Raw genomic sequence first — 25,361 nt, forward strand, 5'->3', positions numbered from 1 at the left:
ACCTGTTTCCTTATGTATTTTCTGCCCGTATGATCTCTCCATTGCTGTAAGTGGGTTTTAAAGTACTCCACTATTGTGTTATTGTTGAGTTCTCCTTTTATGGCTATAAGCAGTTGCCTTACATGTTGAGGTGCTGCTATGTTGTGTGCACGTATATTTACTATTTTTATATCTTCTCTTTGGATTGATTCTTTGATCATTACATAGTGTTGTCTCTTGGAACCTTCATTTTAAAATGTATTTTGTCTGATGTGAGTATTGCTACCCCTGCTTGCTTTCTTTCTTTTCTTTCTTTTTTTTTTTTGTTTTTTTTTTTGCTTTTTTTAGGGCCGCACCTGCGGCACATGTAAATTCCTAGGCTAGGCGTCAATTTGGAGCTACAGCTACTAGCCTATGCCACTACAATGCAGAATCCGAGCCACATCCATGACCTACATCACAGCTCATGGCAATGCTGGATCCCTGACCCACTGAGTGAGGCCAGGGAATGAACCCACATCCTCATGAATACTAGTTGGATTTGTGTCCACTGTGCTACAGTGGGAACTCCCACTTTTGCTTTCTTTTGATTCCCATGCCTGGAATAGTTTTCTCCATTATCTTTCAGTTTGTATGTCTTTAGAGCTGAAGTGGGTCTCTTGTAGACAGCACATATACAGGTCTTGTTTTTGTATCCATTCAGCCAGTCTATGTCTTTTGGTTGGAGCATTTAATCCATTTGCTTTTAAGGTATTTATTGATATATATGTTCTTTTTGGCATTTTGTTAAGTGGTTTGGTTTTGTTTTTGTTGGTCATTTTTCTTCCCTTCCTCTTTGTTCTCTTCTCTTACAGTTTGATGACTATCTTTAATATTGTGTTTGGGTTGCTTTTTCTTGTTTGTGTGTATATATACCGCAGATTTTTGGTTTTTGGTTACCATGAAGTTTTGATATAGCAATCTGTATCTATCTAAACACAGGACTGTTTTAAGTTGCTGGCCTCTTAATTTCAAATGTCTTTCCAGTATCCTGCAATCATACTCTCCTGTTCTCATGATTGCTGGTTTTGATGTCCTATCTATGGATGATTTCCTACCTTTACTATATGTTTGCCTATACAGATAGGCCTTCTCATTTGCAATTTTCTTTTTTCCAACTGTGGTTTTCCTTTTCCACCTAGACAAATTCCCTTAGCATTTGTTGTAAAGCTGGTTTGGTGGCACTTTTTCTTATAAATAAGTGATAAACTTTAAAGTAAGTTAATGTAATAATACTGTAGAGAATAAGGATTATTCTCAGCAAATTCTATACAAATCACTTTATGTGCAACGGAAAACTACCCTATAGCTTTCAGGCCTTGTTTGTGTAGAAAACAAACAAAACCTCTTTCATTTGTAAAGGTCAAATGTGTTTCAACTCCTACTACGATCTAAATCTAGTGAAGCCAATAGACATGCTCTTTAACTTCAGAAAAGATTATCAAATCAAAGATTTACCAGAAAGAGACTTTTGAAGCCTTACATACATGTTGAAATAATTCTATTTTAAATATTCTGAATTACTATAAAATATACTATTAAAAGTCTTTTCACCTATTTATACTTATTTTAACATGGCTACTAGAAAACTTAAAATTATATGTTACATAGTTTTTGCATTATATATCCATTGGACAGTACTGATCTAAAATAATTGAGTTAGGGATCCAGGAAAAAACCATTTAAGTTTTTGCCCCCAAGATAGAGAGAGAGAGGGAAACAAAACCATAGTAAAAGACTATTCTATTCACTTGCATTATATGATAGAATTTACTTAATTTATTTTCTTATTCTATTGATTTAGTTACTATTATGACATGTTTGAGGAAAGTATTTCAGTTTTGACCAGACGGAATAAGTCTTTAGTTTCTTAGAAGCAGAGTTATTTTCAAGCCATTTCAGGAAGGTATTATTAGCAGTTTTGACATACTTTCCCTCAAAAACTGAGATTAACAAATAAATTTTAAAATTTCCCTGAGAAGAAAATTAACTTAAAATCAAAGCCTCGGAAAAGTCTGAGTTATTTGAATTAATTTATCTCTTCAAGTAGAAAAATACAAAGTTTCAGAATAATTAATTTTCTTATTCTGAAGTGAGGTGACCTGAGTAATCCTATACACTGCCTGATATCCTAAAACTCTTACAGTATGTTGCCACAGTAGTATACATTTTGTCATGATAAAATAACATAACTATAATTTGATACTACATAACCGTCATAGATAATACCAGCACAGAAGAACTGAATGACTCTCAATTTGAGATTACATAATTAAGAGGCCCAGGGAAGCAGTTTGCAAAAACAACTGTTGGCCTTCCATATCCCAGGGTTTGTATCTGTGGATGTAGGGGCAGAAGTCGTGGGAAAGGGGTTGGGGGACCTATACTATGCCATTTATATAAGGGACCTGAGCATGAGTGGATTTTGGTATTCAGAGGGATCATAGAACTGATCCCCTGTGGATACCAACAGATGACTATGTATTAATAATAAAATCAAGTTCATGGGCTTAATAATATAGGGATTAAGCTTTCTTTTATTTTGTGAGTGCAGATCACAATTGTGCTAGGCAGAATAATGGGTCCCTAAAGATAGCCATTCCTGAAACTTGTGAATATATCACTTTATACAGCAAAGGAGAACTAGGGTAGTGATGGAATTAAGGTTGCTAACAAACCAACCTTAAAACAGGGAAGTTATCCTGGATTATCAGGATGGGCCCAAGGATAAGTGTCCTTAAATGCAGAAGAGGAAGGAAGAAGAGATTGGAGTGAGGTGATGTGAGAAGAACTGTACCCTCATTGCTGGCTTTTAAGACAGAGGAAGAAGGCCACAATTTGAGCAATGTGAGCAACCTCTAGAAAGTGGAAAAGGTATGGAAACACACTTTCTAGAGCCTCCAGAAAGAAACACAGCCCTGCCAATGCCTTGATTTTAGCCCAGTGAGACCTATGTTGGGACTTCTAAGTACAGAACTATAAGATAAAAAACTTGTATTGTTTTAAGCCACTAAATTTGTGGTAAATTGTTACGGCAGCAACAGGAAACTTATAGAAGAATGAAAAACATTTTACAAACTGTGAAGTGCAATCAGACCAAAACTTTTACTGGAGGCAGACATGAATTTATCACAATTATTTCCCACGCAAAACAAAGCAAATATATTTCAAAATCTACATCCAGTAGAATAATGGGTCAATAACATTTTTCCTTTCAAAAGGAAACATTATGATTACCAAGAGACATGGCAAATTTCATGTCATGAAATTTGTTGTTAAAATTAGTCCTGAAAAGGTACCTGAAATTGAACTAGACAAAAAGACAAATAGGTCTGCTTAAAATAGCAATGAGAAATATTGTTGGCCCAGTACTGAATGTGCTCCTTCTACATTATGTTCTAGATAAGGATGATAAGAGGTTGGCAACAGAAGCATATCTGCTTTGGACAGTGAGCTTTAATAGAGCTGTAAAATCTTAAGACTGGTAAGAGCAGCAGTGCCGACAGAGAAATTCATAGTTCTTTTGGGTATATTTTGTTTAAATTTATGTCAAAAGAATGGGATGACTATTAAAAGACATTTTGTTTGCTTTAAATTTAGTGCAAAGTCTCTTTAAAATTAGCTTTTAAGGTGAAGATTTTCAGAAAAAAATGTGATATGGGAAAAATAGAAATTACATTTGTTTTTAATTTCTACAAATAAGGGAAACAAACAAAAAAAGATCAAATAGTAAACAAGAACCAGTTTTCAGGATAGCTAGATCAGTACTTCCTTTGACTAACAAAAAAAAAACAATTTCAGGTTCTTTACATGTGCACTAGTACTAATACTGAAATTTCCTTCATGTTACTGGAAGAAATAGCTGCAGAGAATTCAAGCATGAGACAAAAACTCTACTGCCTCCATTTAGAAATTGTTCTAGGAGTTCCTGTTGTGGTGCAGCGGAAACTAATCTGACTAAGAATCATGAGGTTGCAGGTTCGATCCCTAGCCTCACTCAGTGGGCTAAGGATCTGGTGTTGCCATGAGCTGTGGTGTAGGTTGTAGTCTGTGGTGTAGGCTGTAGTCATGGTTTGAATCCCGTGTTGCTGTGGCATAGGCCAGCAGCTGTGGCTCCAATTGGACCCATAGCCTGGGAACCTCTATGCTGCAGGTGTGGCCTTAAAAAAAAAAAAAAAAAAAAAAAAAAAAAGCAGAAAACGTTCTATTTAATGAATTCTGAAATATTCATCAGTAGAAAAATGTTAGGTCTCCTTAGGGTACAATGAGCTTTCTGAAATGGAACTGTCCAAGGTAAGTTACAACTAGAGCAACTGGTTCTGTCATAAGCAAAAAGAAAGGTATTAAGAGCTTTTAACGTAAGAGTTTTGACCCAGACTGGAAACAGAGCGGAGCTTTATGAAACAGCTCAAAGGGCTTCATATCCTAAGAAAGAAGGTTATCTGTTATCATTGTTTTTATAATTATTCTTTACTTGAGCCTATTAAATAACTCAGTTGTTTATATTGTTTAAAAATGTACTGAATTGTATCTTCCCATTAATTGTTACTCATTAATTACTCAGATTCAATAAATATTGATGCTTAATTTTTCTGTACAGAAAAAACAAAATGAACTGGCTAAGCTACCAATTCACTTCCTATCAATTAGCTACCTCAGAAACTCTAAGGAACAGGTATCAGTAGCACAAAATAAGTCTCAGGAAATTTAATCTGAAAAACATGTCATTTAGCTCTAGTATATGAAAGAAAAGGTTAGAGAAGATCAGGGTATCTTGACTATTCAGAAGCATATTTTGGGGATAAGTATCACCTTGTATAGGGTGCCATCACCCTCCTTATAGCATTTTATAGCATTCTGAGTACCTCTTACTCTCACTCTCCCTTGCACCCATGATAATGTGGCTATGATGCAGCATTAAAAATTAGTCACATTTAAAAATGTTCCTGACTTTCCTGTCATGGCTCAGTGGTTAATGAACCCAACCAGCATCCATGAGGATGCGGGTTTGATCCCTGGCCTCACTCAGTGGGTTAAGGATCTGGCATGCTATGAGCTGTGGTGTAGGCCAAAGATGTGGCTTGGATTTGGCATTGCTGTGGCTGTGGTGTAGGCCGCCGGCTATAGCTCCGATTGGACCCCTAGCCTGGGAACCTCCCATATGCTGCAGAGGTGGCCCTAAAAAGACAAAAAAAAAAAAAAAGAGTACACTAGAGATCCATAGATCAATATAAAGTCTCTTATAAGCCTGACAGTTCCAGAAGACACATGATTAAAAAACAAACAAAAACCAAAAACTACCTGGGATCTAAAACTGTGTGAAATTTTATAAAAATCAGAAGGCAAAAAGAAAAACCTAACCAAGGTGGGGGAGTGGGGGGAATTCTATTTTTAACTTTTCTCCTCATTGGAAGAAATTAAAATGTAGAGAAGTGACAGATACTGACCTTGTTCACTGGATTCTCTTACATAGGGCTTGAGATGGGACATTTTGATAGGTCTTTTAAGTCTAGTCCCAGTGTTGTCTCTCAGAACAGCACATCCATTTTCTGTAATATAGTCTATAACACAAGGACCAACCCATTCAGACTGGAAACGACCATCCTTCCACCAGTTTTTCCGTTGTCTTAAAACTTCATGACCTACTTTTAGATGAAATGGATTTAATTGCTTTGGTTTCTTTTTAACAATGATTTTGCTTTTATTTAGTTCATCAAAACTGTTGTTCTCCATCTGCCAGTGTAAGAAAAAAAAAACAAAGGGATGAAATAGCTTATCATTTTCTTGAAGGTAAATACAGATAACATTATAACAAAAATATTATTTATTGAGATTTACTGAAAGGTAAGCACGTATCCCATTTAATTCTTTTTTTTTTTTTTTTTTGTCTTTTTTAGGGCCACACTGGCAGTATATGGAGGTTCCCAGGCTAGGGGTCAAATCAGAGCTGTAGCCGCCGGCCTACCCCACAGCCACAGCAACACAGGATCCCATGCTCGTCTGTGACCTACACCACAGCCCACGGCAATGCCGGATCCTTAACCCACTGAGCGAGACCAGGTATCGAACCCACAACCCCATGGTTACTAGTCGGGTTCGTAAACCATTAAGCCATGATAGGAACTCCCCATTTAATTTTAAAGCAATATTTCAAAGTCAGTATTACCCCAATTTTATGAAGAAAATAAATTAATATAAGTTAAACTAATATGCCCATGTCAAACAAATGGGAAGCTAGACCAGGGATTTGAATTCAGCTCTACTTTGATTCCAAAACACATGCTTTTCCTATTAATGTCTCTCAGAATTTCACAGCTAATAAACACAGTTTAATCAAGATGAACAGAATTCAATAGAAAAAAATTTGGTTTAAGGGTATATCTGTGTGTGTGTATAGGGTGACATTAAAAAAAAATCACTTTATATAGATTTTTAGGTTAGAATTTTTTTCTATTAAATAGAATCACCTGGCCTGCTGAAGTTGTCTTATTCGCCATTATTTTATCAGCTTCTTTAACTGCACCTAGAATTTTGGCAAACATACTTGTACTATCACCATCCATCTCATGAAGAATATCTGAAGTCTCAGGCATGTAAGGATTTCGATTAAACATTTGAAAATATGGTGTATTTTTAGAAGGCTCCTATTAAGGAAAATAAACAAAAATTTGTAATAAAACTTCACATAGCCAAGAAATAGTCATAACTCCAAAATATAGAATTATATATAAAAAGGCACATACCAAGTGAATAACATTGAAGGCAAATGAAACAGCTGATAGATGATCATCCCAGTTGTCTGGGTGGTCAGCACAGTGTTTGGAAAGAAATGTTTTGATTGTGCTAGGTGTACTTTCAGTTGGATTAACAGTTTGGGAGGCTTGAGAAATTACAATTTGCTTTGTGCCAAACAATTCACACAGTTCAAGATTGATCTAAAAAATAAAAACAAAGCTGACTTTATATTTTATTTTTCCCTTGATCGAAAGGTATTGAAAAAAACTGGAATTTCCTTGACTATAACATTCTACATAAAAAACATACATATTTTGTTTAAAAGAGTAATTACCATTTATGGAGTCCCAACTATGTGCTGATGCTTTATATTACAGTCACTATAATTACAACAATCTTATGTAATATTATTAACCCCATTTTACAGATAAGAAGCTGAAGCTTTGGGAAGTTAAGTGCCTTGCCAGAAACACATAAACAAAATTTAACACTAACTCTGAGTTCAGATAACATTTTAATTCAGTAGACGATTTCTCCATAATGTATTGAACAGCTATATGTCCTTGGGCAACTCACCAAACCTCTGTGTACTCAGTTTCCTCATCTGTAAAATGAAGAAAATCCTACCCACATCTCTTTTGAGGATTAAATGAATAAATGTTTCTAAGGTACTTAAAGTAGTAAAATATTAAGCACTTTATAATTCTTAATGTTACTATTATTTTTGTTGTTAAAATTTATTATGTGCAGTGCCTAAGAGAAGTCAGAATGGGTTTTCTAAACTCATTTATATTATATAAATGACTAAGCCTGTTAAATATAAAATAACTTACTTATTCCTAACTTACTTATACTTCAAAATTTTTTTCTTACTATTTTTGGTTGGGTAAAATTTTGGTTGATAAACTTTTTAAAAAGATTGTATTTCTTGCTGCTTATTTGTAAGAAAAGAAGTAATATCAGAGTGACTGAAAAAGACAAAGCTAATAAATAAGTGAACTGACCAACCCCCAACTCCTCCCCCCAAACCCGCCCAACATTTTTCAAGCTCTCTTAAAGGTTGGGGTAGTCATGTGATACAGTTTTGGCCAGAAAGACTTAAGGGGAAGTTGCTGGGCAGACTCAGCTGGTTTTAGCTTTTATTGCCTATTGCTCTCCCTCTTCTTTCTGCCTGAAATACAGAATTTGAGGCATGCCATACTATAAGCATAAGACTGAGAGTCACATCTCAAAGATGGTGGAACAGAATGTTAGAAGCATGGGTTCCCAATGACATTCAAAGTTTCTACCCTTCCAACCCTGGGCGACCTGGCCTTCTTGTCCCTAAGTATAAAATAAACTTTTACTGGAGTTTATATATTGGAGGGAAGAGAAAGGGGTTTTTGTTACTTGAAATGGAATACAATTCCTACTTAATATGTACTAATTTAGGCTGCTTTCTCTAAAGATATCCCAGAAAACAGGTGCCATTTGGGTCAGTTTCAACCTGGGGTCATAATTAATGGTCTTAAATCATTGACTTTTGGAAAGGGCATCAACTTCTTTGTTTTAAGAAGTTGCCTAGGAGTTCCTGTCGTGGCTCAGTGGTTAACGAATTCGACTAGGAACCATGAGGTTGGGGGTTCGATCCCTGGCTTTGCTCAGTGGGTTAAGGATCTGGCACTGCCGTGAGCTGTGGTGTAGGTTGCAGACACAGCTCGGATCCCACGTTGCTGTGGCTTTGGCATAGGCTGATGGCTACAGCTCTGATTCGACCCTAGCCTGGGAACCTCCATATGCCGAGACAGTGGCCCAAGAAATGGCAAAAAGACAAAAAAAAAAAAAAAAAAAAAAAAAAAAGTGCCTAGAACTGATCCAGTGAATCTATTTGTGTGTGAGATGCTATCTTGATATCTTTACCCTAAGAGCCTTTTTTCTCATCAAACCAGACATTCCATTAGTGGTTACAATTCTTGTTTTCCATAAGACACATTTTTAAAATTAAGTTTTCCTTTAAAAATGTTCATTCTTTTTTCTTCAGAGGTTTATAAAAAGGTCTTTGTGCATTTTATTGAAACAATTTAGCAAATACTCTGAGTTGAAATGTTAGAAACATCTGTATTTTCATCCAACTTTATAACAGACCTCCTACATTGTATATAATGTTCTAATCTTACTTCAACACTTTAGCAGTGTTTTCTATGTTAGCATTTGCAGACAAAAGACAACATTTTATTTTGTCACTATTAGGCTTTCAGTGTAACCTTTAAGCCATTTAAATCACTGCGAAACCCAATTTTCCCAATCACGTGATTTTTAGTTTTCTGTCACTATTAAACCTTAAAAAAGGGCTTATAAACATCTATTGTTACTTTTGATAAAATTTTCCAAGTCTTGGATTATCATAGGAATTTAAACATAACTGGAAAGACTGTTGGAGATTTATAAGGGCTCCTTGTCATTTATCTATTACCTTGAAGCACTGCATGCACTTAGAATGAGACTTTTCATTAATAAAAGTGGAAGCAAGGAGTTCCCATCTTGGTGCAGTGGAAACGAATCTGACTAGGAACCACAAGGTTGTGGGTTCGATCCCTGGCCTTGCTCAGCAGGTTAAGGATCCATTGTTGGGTGAGTTGTGGTGTAGGTCGCAGACATGGCTTGGATCTGGTGTGGCTGTGGCTCTGGCTGTGGCCTGCAGATGTAGCTCTGATTAGACCCCTAGCCTGGGAACCTCCATATGCTGAGGGTGTGGTCCTAAAAAGCAAAAAAAAAAAAAAAAAAAAAAAAAAAAAAGTGGTGGAAATAAGACAATATTTCAAATAGATTTCTAATTTTAAGTTTTGGTGGCCAATTTCCTACCAGATCTGATCATATTTATTTTTATCTCATTAATATGTCTATGAAAGCATTAGTACCAGATGTTACATGTGTCAGCTCTATCATTTTTCTGTGGTCAATAGGTCGTTGCATTATTAGTATGATCTTGCTGCACTGCAAGAAAATTAAACCTGATTGGAAGTTCCCATTATGGCTCAGTCGTAGCAAACCTGACTCGTATCCATGAGGGTGTGGGTTTGATCCCTGGCCTCACTCAGTAGGTTAAAGGATCTGACATTGTCATTGCTGTGGCTGTGGTTTAGGCTGGTAGCTACGGCTCCAATTTGACCCCTAGCCTGGGAACTTCCATATATTGTGTGTGTGGTCCTAAAATAACAACAAAAAATTAAAGCTGGCTATTCTATGAAGGGTAGTTTGGCAAAAAACTGGACAATAACCATAAATTTAATTACTGTTGCTAAAGCAAAAGAATAAGTGAGGGAATAACTGCAGACTCCTACATTTTGTGAATTCTCACTTTTCTCTCAAGATACCTTCCCTGTACCATGTATGACACAATCACTTACCTTATTGGTTTAGGATCAATAAGTATACATTATTAGCAAAAGCTTCACTTTGTTATTATGTCTAATGAAGTCTAATTGTCATCTCACAAACTAGACTGTTTTGCACACCCCATTTTGCAGATGACTGCTATGTTAGTTAAGGTAGGCAAGACTATACTGCAGTTACAAAACAGATTTAAGGCTTAATGATTTGTTTAACCCAACAATTTTACCGCTTGCTCAGACAAGGTCTGCTGTAGGTCAGGGTGTCTCTCCAAAGCAACTGTTCCCCACCAGATGCCTCAGCAATTCTGGATGAGAGAAAATACACTTCCTTATAGGGTAATCTCTGAAATATTCAGTTAATTCTCTAGAGAAAGAGTAAGAGGTTTCTTGTAGAATTGAGCATTAGGTTATCTTTTTTCTTTTCTTTTTTTTTGCCTTTTGTCTTTTTAGGGCTGCACCCGTGGCATGTGGAGATTCCCAGGCTAGGAGTCTAATTGGATCTACAACTGCTGGTCTATACCACAGCCACAGCAACGCCAGAGCTGAGCCGCTTCTGCCACCTACACCACAGCTCATGGCAACACCAGATCCTTAGCCCACTGAGCGAGGCCAGGGATCGAACCCACATCTTCATGGTACCTAGTCGGATTTGTTTTCGCTGCGCCACAGCAGGAACTCTGAGCATGAGGTTTTCAATATCTCAGGCTGAAAGTGGCACACATTTTTTTTTGGTCTATTACTTGGTCTTTATGTTTTGGTTATTTTATGATATATAAATTTCTAATTTTTAAAGACCCAAATTTGGTGATTTTCCATTTAAATTTAGGCCATTGTTCCCTAAGCTTGGAATGTTGACTCAGTCTCTAGAAATTAAAAAAAATTAAAAGTCAACTGTATTTTTTTATTAAAAAACAAAAATTTTTGATTTATTGGAAAGTTTTGTTGTATAGTAATTCTAAAATCCTATAACTAGAAATAATTAGAAATTTGTTATCTATGCCATTGATTAAGTTAAATGTATTAAAGAATCCTTCCCTAACTCCACCCATTTGTAATGCCAGCTCTATCATTTTAAACATGATTATCAAACTCTGTGCCAGAGCATCCCCTTTGAAAACTACCAGCTTAAGGGAGTTTATAGTTTCATTCCGTTTGATGATGTTGTATCTTTACAGAACTGTTTTTTGGTAGGTGCTATGATAAAAAGCAACAATAAAATTAGTCTGAAACAGGAAACAAGGATAGCAGTGTCCAATCTGTTTGCAAGGTTTGCAAAGCTGAGCAGTGGTCACTAGTGGTCACATCCCATTAATAAGTAACTGCGGTTATTTAAGAATGAAACAAAAATTTTTTCTTTGAATTTATAACTACTATTTTTTTAAAGGGTTAAGTAGTTAGGACATAAATATTAACTAAGTTGTTTAGATCTGTGCAGAAAATGTACTAACCCAGCTGCACTAAGGCTGCTTTCCTCAAAAGGCCTGCTACAAGAATGGCCCTTGGCTGGTATCTGGGAACTTGGATTTTGTGAGGCTTTCCACTGTTCCCTAACCAGTAAGAGTGGCTTTCAGTGACTAAACTGTTTATATCAACAAGGTGGTTTATGCTGAATACCTTTCCTTTTAGAGTCTAGAATTTTTGGTGCCTATGTGACTGGCTCCCAATAAAAATCCTAACACTGAGTTTTTTGTTTTTTTTTTTTAATTTATTTATTTTTTGTCGTTTTGCCTTTTCTTGGGCTGCTCCCACAGCACATGGGAGGTTCCTAGGCTAGGGGTCTAATCGGAGCTGTAGCTGCCAGCCTACACCAGAGCCACAGCAACGCGGGATCCGAGCCACATCTGCGACCTACACCACAGCTCATGGCAACGCTGGATCCTTAACCCACTGAGCAAGGGCAGGGATCGAACCCGCAACCTCATGGTTCCTAGTCGGATTCGTTAATCACTGCGCCACGACGGGAACTCCCTAACACTGAGTTTCTAATGAGCTTCCCTGGTAGACAACATTTTACATGTGTTGCTCAACTCCTTGCTGGGAGAATTAAACATGTCCAGGGTGATTTCACTGGGAGGGGATGGCTTAGAAGCTTGTACCTCATTTCCCTTGGACTTATCCCCATGAGCCTTTTCTCTGCTGATTTGACACAATCATAATAATTTTAGCCATGAGTAGGACTATCTGCTGATCCCTCCTAGTGAATTATAAAACCTGGAGATAATTTCAGGGACACCCTGGCACCAGACCTAACTACTAGACAGTATAGTTATTTTCTTACACCAATATCCTATCAATTATAAAAATTTAATAGGCTTTAAGTGTTCTAGTTATATTCCTGTTTTAGAATTTTTGTATATATTCCCACCTGCTTATTCTTTCCAGTTAACTTTAATGTGGATAAAAGCCAGGGCAAGGGGAAAAAAATCTCCCTCATTTTTAATGCCAGTTAGAAATCCATTAATTACATAAATTAATTCTGATTTGGGAAAAATTGAAATCTTTCAATACTGAATAATCTCATTCATGAACATGATGATTTCTCCATTTAATCACTCCTAAAACATCAATCACAATTTTAAGCTGGAAGCCAAAAAAGACAATGTGCTCCAACCTCCTCATTTTAGTTTCAAGAAACATGAAGATAGGTTTACAATTATTTAGTGTCACAGTAAGTACGAAAATCTTGGTTTCTTAATTTTCAGTTCAACTACCTTTGTACTATACAATATTAAATCTCTATATCTGTAGGAATTTAAACTATTAAATTTAATAGTAAGGTGTGCTGGGCTAAAAGGTAAATAAAATATGCCCCTAGATCTAAGTAGTTTGTCTTACCTGATGAATGAACTCATCTCTTTGGTCCATTATTATTTTCTGAGGAGGTCCATATAAGAAAAATATATTGGTAATAGCTTTAGAAACTTCTGATGCTGAAACATCACACAGAGGCAAAATCACAACCCATTTTGTGAACAGATCTGTCATGATTATAGCATATACATGACTTCTGCTGCTCATATGAAATGGGCCCATCAGATCAACAGTAACTATACTCCATGGATTCTCTACCTTGAGAAGATGCTGTTTAGGTGCTAGAATTACCGTATTTTTTGCCACTTGGCAATGCTGACAAGCATATACCTATAAAACAGATATACAATAAAGAAAATATATAAAAATGTTAATATATTCAATTCAATAAAAGCAGTCTTATAAATCTGAACTGGTTAGTAGGTATTTTGTACTTTGAAAGAGAAACTTTAGGAGTTCCCGTCGTGGCGCAGTGGTTAACGAATCCGACTAGGAACTATGAGGTTGCAGGTTCGGTCCCTGCCCTTGCTCAGTGGGTTAAGGATCCGGCGTTGCTGTGAGCTGTGGTGTAGGTTGCAGACGCGGCTCGGATCCCGCGTTGCTGTGGCTCTGGCGTAGGCCGGTGGCTCCAGCTCCGATTCAACCCCTAGCCTGGGAACCTCCATATGCCGTGGAAGCGGCCCAAGAGATAGCAACAACAACAAAAAAGACAAAAAGACAAAAAAAAAAAAAAGAAAGAGAAACTTTAGGATTATTTTCAGAATAAAATAAAACCTATTCAGAATGATAAGCAAATATTACTTGCCACTGCTATTCAATGACCATCCAAGGGATCTTATTCATATGGAACATAATTTTGGTTTACAATCAATAAATATTAAATGAATAGATCTTTTTTTTTTTTTTTTTTTTTTTTTTTTTTTTGTCTTTTCTAGGGCCGCTTCCCAAGGCATATGGAGGTTCCCAGGCTAGGGGTAAAATTGGAGCTGTAGCCGCCGGCCTACACCATAGCAACACGGGATCTGAGCCACGTCTGTGACCTACACCACAGCTCACGGCAACACCGGATCCTTAACCCACTGAAAAAAGCCAGGGATCAAACCCGCAACCCCATGGTTCCTAGTCGGATTCATTAACCACTGAGCCATGACGGGAACTCCTAAATGAATAGATCTTAAAACAAGTTTGCAGAGTTCCCATCATGGCTCAGCAGTTTAATAACTGACTAGGAGCCATGGAGATCCCTGGTGTTCCTTGCTCAGTGGGTTAAGGATCCGGCATTGCGCATGAGCTGTGGTATAGGTCACAGATGCGGCTCAGATTTTGGGTTGCTGGGGTGTAGGACAGTAGCTGCAGCTGGATTTGACCCCTTGCCTGGAAACTTCCATTTGCCACAGGTGGGGTCCTTAAAAGAAAAAAAAAAGTTTGCTGTAATTTTATTTTATTTATTTATTTTTTATTTTTTTATTTTTTTGTCTTTTGTCTTTTTTTGTTGTTGTTGTTGCTATTTCTTGGGCCGCTCCCGCGGCATGTGGAGGTTCCCAGGCTAGGGGTTGAATCGGAGCTGGAGCCACCGGCCTACGCCAGAGCCACAGCAACGCGGGATCCAAGCCACGTCTGCAACCTACACCACAGCTCATGGCAACGTCGGATCGTTAACCCACTGAGCAAGGGCAGGGACCGAACCTGCAACCTCATGGTTCCTAGTCGGATTCGTTAACCACTGCGCCACGACGGGAACTCCAGTTTGCTGTAATTTTAAATCAGTATGTGAGTATATAATTTCTAAAAGAAAAAATATTTTTTCCTTAAAAGTTATCACTCTAGTAAGTTCATTCATTCATCTAATAGTATTTACTAAAATATAACTTTATTCAAACAATATTTATAAATGCCAGAAATTCCTCTAGGACCTAGGGAGAGAGAATGAACAAAAACAAAGCCTAGGCTGTCATGTAGCTAATTTAAGTGAGATGAGATCAACTGATTAACTTATGGATGATTCTACTGTTCAACATTATTTCTAGAATTCCACTTTGGAAACTATTTTCAGACCAAGTCCTGACCAAATTTTTACAGTGATCTTACTGCATTATAGTTACTTTCTGTTGTTGTTGGCCATGCCTATGGCCTGCAAAAGTTCCAGGGCAGGCGATCGAACCCACACCACAGCAGTAATACTGCCAGATTCTTAATCTGCTAGGCTACCAGGGAACTCTACATTATGGTTACTTTTGATCAAAAATTTATTTTCTAACTTAAACTAGTTATCTTCACAAATAACCTTGTTTTCAAAAATCATATCCATTCTCAAATGATATTTGACAAATATTTTATTGAATATCTGTAAAGAAATGTATGGCAAGTACTAGTGGTGAATACAAATACTGAGGGTTTGGAATACCTGCACAGAGTCATAACCTAATAATCACAAATGATATTTATTTAACCTAAATGTTGGTTTAACTCTCTGTGACTGAAATGACAGTCATTCAAATGCACTACTACAATTATTAAAGGGATCTCACATACATACCAAGGAATTCCTACCATTCGCCATTTAGAACACACAGAAAGAGGAGGGCTCAGTTGACCTACCAGTAAGAATCCCAGAATTCCTAGGCAAATACTCTGTTAGAAGAAGCTGAAGGTCCTAATGGGTATAAAGTTATAAAACTCAAGACTAATTTCATTATGTTTGCAACTTAATTTTGCATTTAGTTGGTTTTGGGTTTCTACCACATTTGACATTTTCTACATCAAGATAATATAGGCACAAAAATGAGAACACTTACTGGGAACACTTACTGGGCCTGACTTATTATGAACACATATTCCTCTCAAGAAAAGACTATATAACTGCAATCAAAGAGGTAATGATTTAGTTTTAGCCAAAGGAATTTCAGTCCCATTTAAATTCTGCCTTCACAAAATAATTCAATGATGAAAATCCGGGTCCAAACAATCTATTTAAACATGGTATTTTCAAATATTTAAATATGCTTTGTTCTAGTTCAAATTATACTTCAGTGACTAAGATTTTTGAAGGGAAATAAGCTTTTAAATGTTTTTGTACAGAAACTACCCATAAAAAAGTACTTAATGAGAAGTGGTATCTAGAGTTAATCTGCAGCAATATAACTTTTGGATATACTACAAATACATTATTCAAAATATTCTAAATACGTAAGCCATACCCACTGTTTGACATCATTGGTCACAGAAGTCCAATAGTAACTGGATTCCACTAGAGTAAGGGTTCTGGATATGCCATGATGGGCTCCAGTGTCATTTTCATGGCATTCTCTTAGGACTTTCTTTTTTTCTTCTTCTGAAACAATTACCAAACGATTTTGTTTTCGGTCTTTTCCAACATAAAACAGCTTTTTTCCTGGAATAAACAACAACCAAAATCATAACTGCAATTTTTAGACATCTATATAGTTTTAATATAATCATAGTCTTATCTTCAAACCTAAGGGTGTTTTAGTTAAATTTTTCTCCCTCTAAGATAGAATACCATACAATCTGAAAGGCCCTCAGGTGTTGCACTTACTAGATATGTAGGAGAACTAGATGCTATAATTTTGTAGCTATCAAAACAAGCAGAGCTAGCATGTTTACTGCAGCACATGATCAATATGGAAGTATGAAATTATGGGAGTAATCAAACTAGAAAATACTTGCAGGAGGAACCTCCCCAAAATGGTATGAATTAAATTATGTACAGAAATAAGCAACTTCTGGAATAGAACTTTCTGAAACAGAATTTCATCATAAATGTATTTTTGTAAGCAACCAAATGCCAAAACCAAGTTTTTCTGGATTTGGTAGGGTTGGTAAAGTCAAGAAAGTCGGGAACCTTAATCCTCAGGACAGTTCTCTGTTTTCCTTTGGAGACACCTAAGAAGAGTCAATGGCTGGGAACTATCAGGGCAGGGAGAGAATTGTGACTTCTTCAGTGTGGATGAGGAGCTATTCAAACTCCAGAATACATCATTAAGCTACTAGTGTGCTTCATTAAGTGCATGGTGGGTGGAACTTTCCTAACTTTAATTAGAAAGTAAGCAGCTTAAGGGCAGGAGCCTTATTTTAGTCATCAATGTATCCCCCAGGGCTAAAATGTTCTGGCACACTATAGGAATCCAGTAAACATTCGGTTGCATAAAAGATAAAAGGAATGAATGCATCCTCTTTTGTCTAAGACATAATAGGTGTGCCCGTTCTTAAGCTTAAGGGAGTTATTGGAAGAACTAGGGAGAAATGAGGTATTTATTATAATTTTCTTGACCTGCTCTGAGAAAAAGCGTGATTCTGTAACTAGAGGCAAAATTCCCATTAACAGCACCAACACTCATTTAGTCATCTGGTGACTGTACTTCCTGCTTATCTCATCTTGAACTTCTCTTCCCCTTTGGAGGAGGAAGAGAAAGAGGAGAAAATTATCATAATCTTTCAAGATAAATATTCTACCACCTTTCAAATATTTTAATTCACTCAGGGGGATTAGGAACTCAAAAATTAATATGATCCTGAGACTATTTAATGGCCCTGGGAGGAACTGCAGAAATAAATACAGTAAACAAGTTAACTTTGTCAAAATTTTCATACTAAACATCAAATAAGTTCTTAATTCAGAGTGACACGGGTTCTTGCCAGTGCACCAGCAGAGTAGGAACCATCTGAGAACAAAAGCAGATGAGGTAAAATTCAGGTGTTTTGTTTTTTCATGGTATCATTTTCTGTGATTTGAAATGCGCTTTTCATGCTTACAGGGCTTCAGTTAGCTTCCATGTGATTTTTATTTTGCTTTCTACTAAGTGGCATTATCAATTTAACAGCAATTGTTAAGCAACAACCATTTACTACAGAAATTCTCAGGATTCCACAAAGAACTATATATGGAAAAGCATTTATATAAATTCTATACAAAAGATTGGGGGCATTAATTTTACCTTTGAAGACAAATTTTTTTGCTGCTCTTCTTATGCCACTTCTCTCACTCGGCAGTGTAGTTGGATGATATTCACCAGTTCGTTTATAATATGCAATCTGTTTAAGATGGAGGTCACCATTTTTTCCACTACGAACCATTATGAACCTAGGTAAAGGCATTTACAGATATGATTTAAATGATAAGCTAATTTGGTTGCTATTTCAGTTCAGGCTTCTGTCATATTTTTGCCTACGTATGAATTGAACATTCCCGGAATATTATCTGTGACAGAGATAATTGTAGTACAGAAGAGGAACAGTGTGATGTATGTGAACTAAAATACTCAAATGCTATTTTTGAGATACAACATGACACATTATCTTGTCTCTTTCCATGTGAAAAGAAATACTGAAAATTTTCCACACACTGAGAAAAAAGGAAATGAGCAAGTACACTTTAAAAAGTTTTGCTTAAAGTCTCTTATTACCATTAGTTGAAATGTTACTTATATAGGATGGTTCTGTAATGTGACATTAAACAAATGATAGGTTATTAGGGGAGAAATGCAGTTTTGTATTACTTCTAAATATATTCATGGTCATTGCAAATGCAAAAAAAAAATCTACTCAAATCATTTTGAGAAAGATATATTTTGGAAATGTTCAAACAATAAACATCAAAAAGATATTTAGTAGTATTTAGCTATAGATCTCCTACGCTTTTCTGAACTGCATGTAATTCTTCTTGAAAAGATTTTTGGTCTATGTGTTTTCTCTATGTTATAAAGAAAAATCTGGCTGCATTGGCCAAAACAAAACAAACTTCTCTTTCAGACCTCAAGCAGCATAAGAAACTTTTCTTTCAGGAGTTCCTGTCATGGCTCAGTGGTTAACAAACCCGACCAGCATCCATGAGGATGCGGGGGTTCGATCCCTGGCCTCGCTCAGTGGGTCAAGGATCCAGTGTTGCCATGAGCTGTGGTGTAGGTCGCAGATGCAGCTTGGATCCCGCATTGCTGTGGCTGTGGTGTAGGCCTGCGCCTACAGCTCCGATTCAACCCCTAGCCTGGGAACCTCCATATGCCATGGGTACAGCCCTAAAAGGACAGACAGACACACACACACAAAGAAACATTTCTTTCACATTTTCAGTCAAAAGGAACTACTGTATTCTGGTTATTCTGTTGCCACCATCCCTACCCATCCAGATCTATTTTTGGCCTTTCTCTCCCTGCTGCTATACCCTAAGAGACTGACCCTTACTTCCTGCTTTTTTTTTTTTTTTAAGGGTCGAGGGTATGGCGGTTCCCAGGCTAGGGGTCGAATCATAGCTACAGCTGCCAGCCATAGCCACAGCAATGTGGAATCCAAGCCATGTCTGTGACCTACACCACGGCTCATGGCAACGCTGGATACTTAACCCACCAAGGGAAGCCAGGGATAGAACCTGCAACCTTATGGTTACTGATCAGATTTGTTTCAGCTTCGCCACAGCAGGAACTCTGAGACTAACCCTTATAAAATGCATTTATAGTTTTCTGGTTGGATTTGTCCAATGGGAGGCCAATGACCAGGCAAATGAGAATGCATAAGAAAGAGATCAGGGTATTTATTTCTCAGGTCCATCCTTGGTTTAAGCTACAAACCCTCTACAACCATAGCTCCTGTCAGGAAGCTCATCTTCTGTGTCTCTAGTTCTCAGTGGAAGTCTATAACATTTCTGCTTGCCTCTTCAGCTCTAGAGGTGATAACTATTTTCTGCTGTCCCTAGTTTCCAAGTGCCACAGTGGTTTCTTTGACCCTTTCTATCATATGCCGATAAATAGGAGATTTATAAAATTTTCTTTTAAAATCCTAGCAGAGTAAATCTGCTGTTTTCTGCTAGGACTGTAATTGCTACAAATGCTTACAATTTTTAATTTTTGAAAACAATGTGGATGTTTTCTAATCACTAGAAGACCTAGGGATAAGGCTAAAAGAAAATATTACTACAGACAGAATGTTAGAACAAAGCAGAATAGACTATGCCTATGAACTTTGGTTTAAATAGCCTCTTAATAAGTCTCTTCTCTAATGATACAGTAGTTTTCATGTTCAATAGCCATCTTTCTGATCTTTTCATAACTTTGGAATATCAGTACATTCTAACATCCCTTAACCTTAAGTTAGCATAAAGTGTACGCCATATTAAAAGCAAAGATTCTAGAGTTCTCTTGTGGCTCAGCAGGTTAATGATCTGGTGTTGTCACTGCAATGGCTTGGGTCACTGCTGTGGTGCAGGTTCAATCACTGGCCGGGGAACTTCCACATGCTACAGGTCACACAAAGAACAAAAAGAAAGGAAAAAAAAAAAAGGAAAGGTTCTGTAAAGCTAATTCTATCATAACCTAAAAACTGGGTTAATTATCTCTATAAAGTATTATAAAACAATTAGCTTATTCTAAGTTTAATTCACTTTCAATTAAACATATAATTTTGTTTTCATTTTACAATAAATGGCTGTACTCCTAAATCAAACAAATGTACCTTATCATAGTTCTTAAAACATCTCAAAAATGATTGAATCAGATTTTAAGAGTGTCTATAGAACTACACTAAACAAAACAGTGAAGTATTAGCATAAGGATAGACAAATAGGTCACTGAAACAGAACAGGGAGTCCAGAATTAAATTCACATGTATGCAATCAATTAATTTATAACATGGCATCAATACAATGGGGGAAGAGACAGTCTGAAGCAATTGGATATCTTCATCAGAAAAAAAATGAATATTAATCACCTATCTACATCTTCCACAAAATCAATTCCAGATAAATCATACACCTAAATGTGAAAAGTAAACTGTAAACTTCAGAGGGAAACACAGGAAAAGATCTTCAAAACCTTGGGAAAAGCAAAGAGTTCTTAAACAGGGCACAAAAAGCACTATTCACAAAAGAAAAAAAAAACTGTAACAAGCTGAATTTCATTAAAATCAAAACCTGTTCATCAAGACACCATTAAGAAAGGGAAAAGGTAATCCATAGAACAAGGAGAAAATATCCATTTTATGCACACACACACTCATACCCAACATATATAATGAACTACAACAAATCAAAAAGGATAAAACTCAAGTTAAAAAATGGGGAAAGAAATCTTACATGACATTTCAGAGAAGAGAATATCCAAATAGTTAATAAGCAAGTGAAAATGTCCTCAACATCATTATTCCTTAGGGCAATGTAAAATAAAGCCACAGTGATTTACAACTGTACACTATCAAAAAGGCTAAATTTAAAAACACAGACTCAGGGCTCCTGGTAGCCTAGTGGTTAAGGATTGGGGTCACTGCTGTGGCTTGGGTTCGATCCTTCACAGGGTAACTTCTCCATGCTGCAGGTGCAGCCAAACAAATAAATAAAAACACTGACAACGCTAGGTGTTGTGAAGACATACATTGTCTCTCATACATTGTTTGCAGAACTATAAAATGTTATAGCCACTTTGGAAAACTGACACTTTTTTCTAAAGCTAAACATATGTTTACTCTAAGGACTTGGCAATTCCATTTTTAAGTTTATATCCTAGTGAAATGAGTACATTACTATCAAAAGACGTGTAAAAATGTTTGAAGATGTTTTATAGTCATAATAACCCCACTGGAAACAGTACAGGCATCCAGATGTTTAACCCTGTATATATTCAGTCCTTGTCCTGTAGACACTTTTACTGTTTTCCATTTCATGTTGCTCTAATCTTTCTGCTTTTCAAACTAATTGTGGTAAAGCACTAATTCTTTCCAACCCCTATCTGTCATATGAGACTCCCTGATGCCTTTATTTTCATGGCATCCTATCTATAGCCCTTCTCTGCCAAAGCATTCTGTGGCAAACTTACACCCTTCATTAATTTTCAACTTTGGAAGGCTTGTGTGGTTTCAGTAGGGAATAGACTGTCAGTCTATATCAACTTGCCTGCCTGTCATTCTAGCTCTGTATTAATTCTCCTTAACTCTTAAAAAACCAAATAACGAACAAGAAAAATTCATTTTTTATACTGACACAAGCTCTTCCAAGAGACAGATCTGCCCTTTCTCAGTTTAGATTGAATCATTATGGTCTATACTCTGTAAAATTTATAATATACTATATACGATCCCAATTATTGTTTTCCCTTAGTGGCTTTTGGGACCACCAAAGTTCTAAATCATCTCAAAGGAAACTATAGTGGAGTTCCTGCTGTGGTTCAATGGGATCAGCAATGTCTCTGTAGCACTAGATCGCAGGTCTGATTCCTGGCCTGGCGCAGTGGGTTAAAGGATCTGGTGTTGCTGCAGCTGAGGCATGGGTTGTAACTGTGGCTCAGGTCTGACTGTTGGCTCAGGAACGCCATGTGGCAAAGAAAGAAGGAAAGGAAGAAGGAAAAGAAGAAAGGGAGAAAGAAAGAAAATATAAGTATAAAACATCCCAGCCTAGCCATTAGAAGCATGGTGTATCTAGGAAGATGAAGTTTATTTTTTTTAAAAAAAGGGTAACAATCCTTTGTTGCTTCCATTTCATAAATAAGTAAAGATTGCAAAATTCCTGCAGGGCATTAAAAAGAAAAGGGGAGAATCCTTTTTCAGGCCTCTATAAAGCCCACAGGAGCAAAAGACCAAAATCTCACACCTCAAAGGAAGTACAAGTACTAAAAAACAGAGTGATGTGGGTAATAGTAACTGGCAGGAAAAAAAGTGGCCACTGGAAAACATGAATATCTGCACAAATCATGGGGATGTTTACATTTTGCCCTTATACTTAAAAACCTCACTCTTCTAAGTTTTAACTCCATTTGGGCTACTACAATAATGTACCATAGACAAGGTGGCTTAAAAATAACAAACATTTGTTTCTCACAGTTCTGGAGGCTGGAAAGTTTAAGAACAAGCTGGTGGATTCAGTGTCTGGTAAGAGCTTGCCTTCTGGTTCATAAATGGCATCTCTGCTCTGTCTCACATGGTAGAGGGGCCATGGAGCTCTCTGAGCTCTTCTTTTATAAAGACACTTACCCCTTCTTGTGTGTTCTACCCTCAGGATCTAACCACCTACCAAAGGCTCCCACCTCCGAATACCTTCAGATTAGGGTTTAGAATTTCGACATATGAATTTTGAGGGGACACAAATATTCAGTCTATAGCACTGAGGTAACTACAGTTACTAATGGCATGCATGTACCTCTGGTCAGTGTACAACTTCTCAAACCTTGGAATCAAATTAGACACTGCCACCTCATTTCTTCATCCACACCGATTTTCATGCAGTATTTGCACTGTTACCAGAGCAAACATCCAGAAACCAGTTTTGCAAGGATATGAAGAAAGAAATGTAGTTGACTTTATGTTCAAACTGTGAACTACCTCAACCTAGTAGCCTACAAGGGATCTGATAGATGGTGAATACAGCTGTATTTCCTTTGAAAGTGGTACCCTGTGAATTCACTTGATGTCCTGGGAAGCCTCGGCACACAGTTTCACAACTGTGAGTTAAGGCATTTAACAAGTAAATACAAATTATATTTATTAAGTTAAATTTTTGAATGTTAAGGAAAGGTTGTAGACTTATAACACATGTTAATAAATTATAGGTCACTCAGAGGTATAGACTAAGAGTTTTTTGTAATCTTTAAACTGGAACCAAAGAAACCTGGCAGATAGATAATATAAATACTAAGCTCCATAAGTGCCTAACAAAAAGCACCTATCAGGTCAATTCCTCATATCTCTTTTCTAAGCCCTTCCTAAATAAAGAAAAAAAGGCAACAGATAATTTTACAGAAGAAAAATTTTACTATGTATTTCATTTTCTCTTTGTAGAATTAATTTTTACACTTCTTAAAACATACACATTATTCTTGAAGATGTATATATTTCTAACTTCCAACAAGTTCAGGAAAAAGGCTTTCTAATTTGAAAGACCAATTATTATTACCAGGAAAGTTAGTTTATTTCACTATTTCTATTTTTTGGCATTTTTCACAAAATTACAATATAGAAAAGGGTATTAAAATATATTTAATCTTCAAGAAGAAGGGAAAGGTGAACAGAATTTTTGAAAAATTAAATATACCACATCACACACTGGAAAATTAGATCTCCACTAAAGAACATATTAATATAGCACTGAAAGGAAGCCCAGAGATTGTGATTCAATATCCCATTTTCCAGATAAGAAAAAAAGCTTCAAGTGTTTAATTTAGATTGAAATTGGTAAATTAAAATACTCAACAATGGAAGTAAACTATTCCTTTCTGAAATAGCATTTAAAACTTCACATAGACGCTTCTGTCTAGAACAGAGAGAGCTGGAAAGAGTCGCTCCCATACTAACAATGAGAAAAAACTGGGTCAACTCTCCCCAAACTGATCTAAAGAATCAGTACAATGTAATCAGAGACCCGACAAGCTCTTTTGTAGAAACTGACAAGCTGATTCTAAAATTGATATGGAAAACAAAAGGACTCAGCTTAAACAAGCTTGAAAAAAAAGAATATGGTTGAAAAATTTTATATTACCTGGTTCCTTTAAGGCTACCAGGCTATAAGACTGTATAGTACTGTCAAAATGATAACCACTGATCTGTTCAACAGAATAGAGTGTCCAGAAACATGGCCACACAGCAATGGCATTAATTAATTTTTTTGAAAAAGGTGCCAAGGTAATTTAACAGAGAAAGTATATTTACAACAAATGAGGTTGTAGCAACGAAATAAATATCCATATGAAAAAAGATGAATCTCAACTCATACCTTCCATCATATGTAGAAATTAAAATTAATCACAATGGATCACAGGCCTAAATGTAAAACATAATGCTAGAGAACTTCTAGAAGACAAGATAAAAGAAAATTTTGTGAGCTTAGGCTAGTAGCTTTGCTACTTCCAGATGGCAAACAGAAAAAATTAAAACTTTTGTTCTCTTAAAGGCAATGTTAAGAAAATAGAGAAGTCAAAGCTGGGAGAAAATATTTATAGCACACATATTAAATAAACTGGACTCAAAATTTATAAAGAACTCTCAAAGCTCAGTAATAAAAAAAAAAATCCAGTTATTAAAATGGGCAAGGAGTTCCCATCGTGGCTCAGTGGTTAAAGAATCTGACTAGGAACATTAGGGTTAATGTAATAAAAAAAAATCCAGTTATTAAAATGGGCAAGGAGTTCCTATCGTGGCTAGTGGTTAATGAATCCGACTAGGAACATAGGGTTGCGGGTTCGATCTCTGGCCTTGCTCAGTGGGTTAAGGATTTGGTGTTGCCCTGGGCTGTGGTGTAGGTCACAGACTCGGCTTGGATCCTACGTTGCTGCTCTGATTGGACCCCTAGCCTGGGAACCTTCATATGCCCCGGGAGTGGCCCTAGAAAAGGCAAAAAGACCAAAAAATAAAAAAATAAAATGGGCAAAAAACGTGGACACTTCATCAAAGAAGATATGGTTGGCAAATAAACACATGAAAAGATGTTCAACACCATTA

The 25,361-nt window shown here is 36.6% G+C and overlaps 1 protein-coding gene across 13 annotated transcripts in view; it reads right to left on the bottom strand.

Annotated features, from left to right (window-relative positions):
- The window catches only part of GIN1 (gypsy retrotransposon integrase 1), a 35,683-nt gene that overhangs the window by 6,906 nt on the left and 3,416 nt on the right, over positions 1-25,361 (bottom strand). For 2 of the 13 annotated variants that reach the window (XM_085014192.1, XM_021084588.2), the window contains exons 2-7: positions 17,891-18,036; positions 16,137-16,326; positions 12,960-13,265; positions 6,762-6,953; positions 6,486-6,662; positions 5,466-5,751 (exon numbers count right to left, since the gene is read on the bottom strand). In XM_085014192.1, coding sequence (XP_084870318.1) covers positions 5,466-5,751; positions 6,486-6,662; positions 6,762-6,953; positions 12,960-13,157 — 853 coding nt within the window. In that variant the 5' untranslated portion in view covers positions 13,158-13,265; positions 16,137-16,326; positions 17,891-18,036. Of the gene's footprint in view, positions 1-178; positions 471-3,101; positions 4,166-5,064; positions 5,752-6,485; positions 6,663-6,761; positions 6,954-12,959; positions 13,266-16,132; positions 16,327-17,890; positions 18,037-25,361 lie in introns of those variants that run through there. The other 11 variants (XM_021084587.2, XM_005654992.4, XR_014838451.1 and 8 more) reach the window with 10 other exon arrangements.

The sequence above is a fragment of the Sus scrofa genome, chromosome 2 (genome assembly GCF_054392235.1).
Source record: "Sus scrofa isolate SSC_HxYL_T2T_F1_AM1 chromosome 2, Sscrofa_HxYL_maternal_Yorkshire_Landrace_v2.0, whole genome shotgun sequence".
NCBI classification, from domain to species: Eukaryota; Metazoa; Chordata; class Mammalia; order Artiodactyla; family Suidae; genus Sus; species Sus scrofa.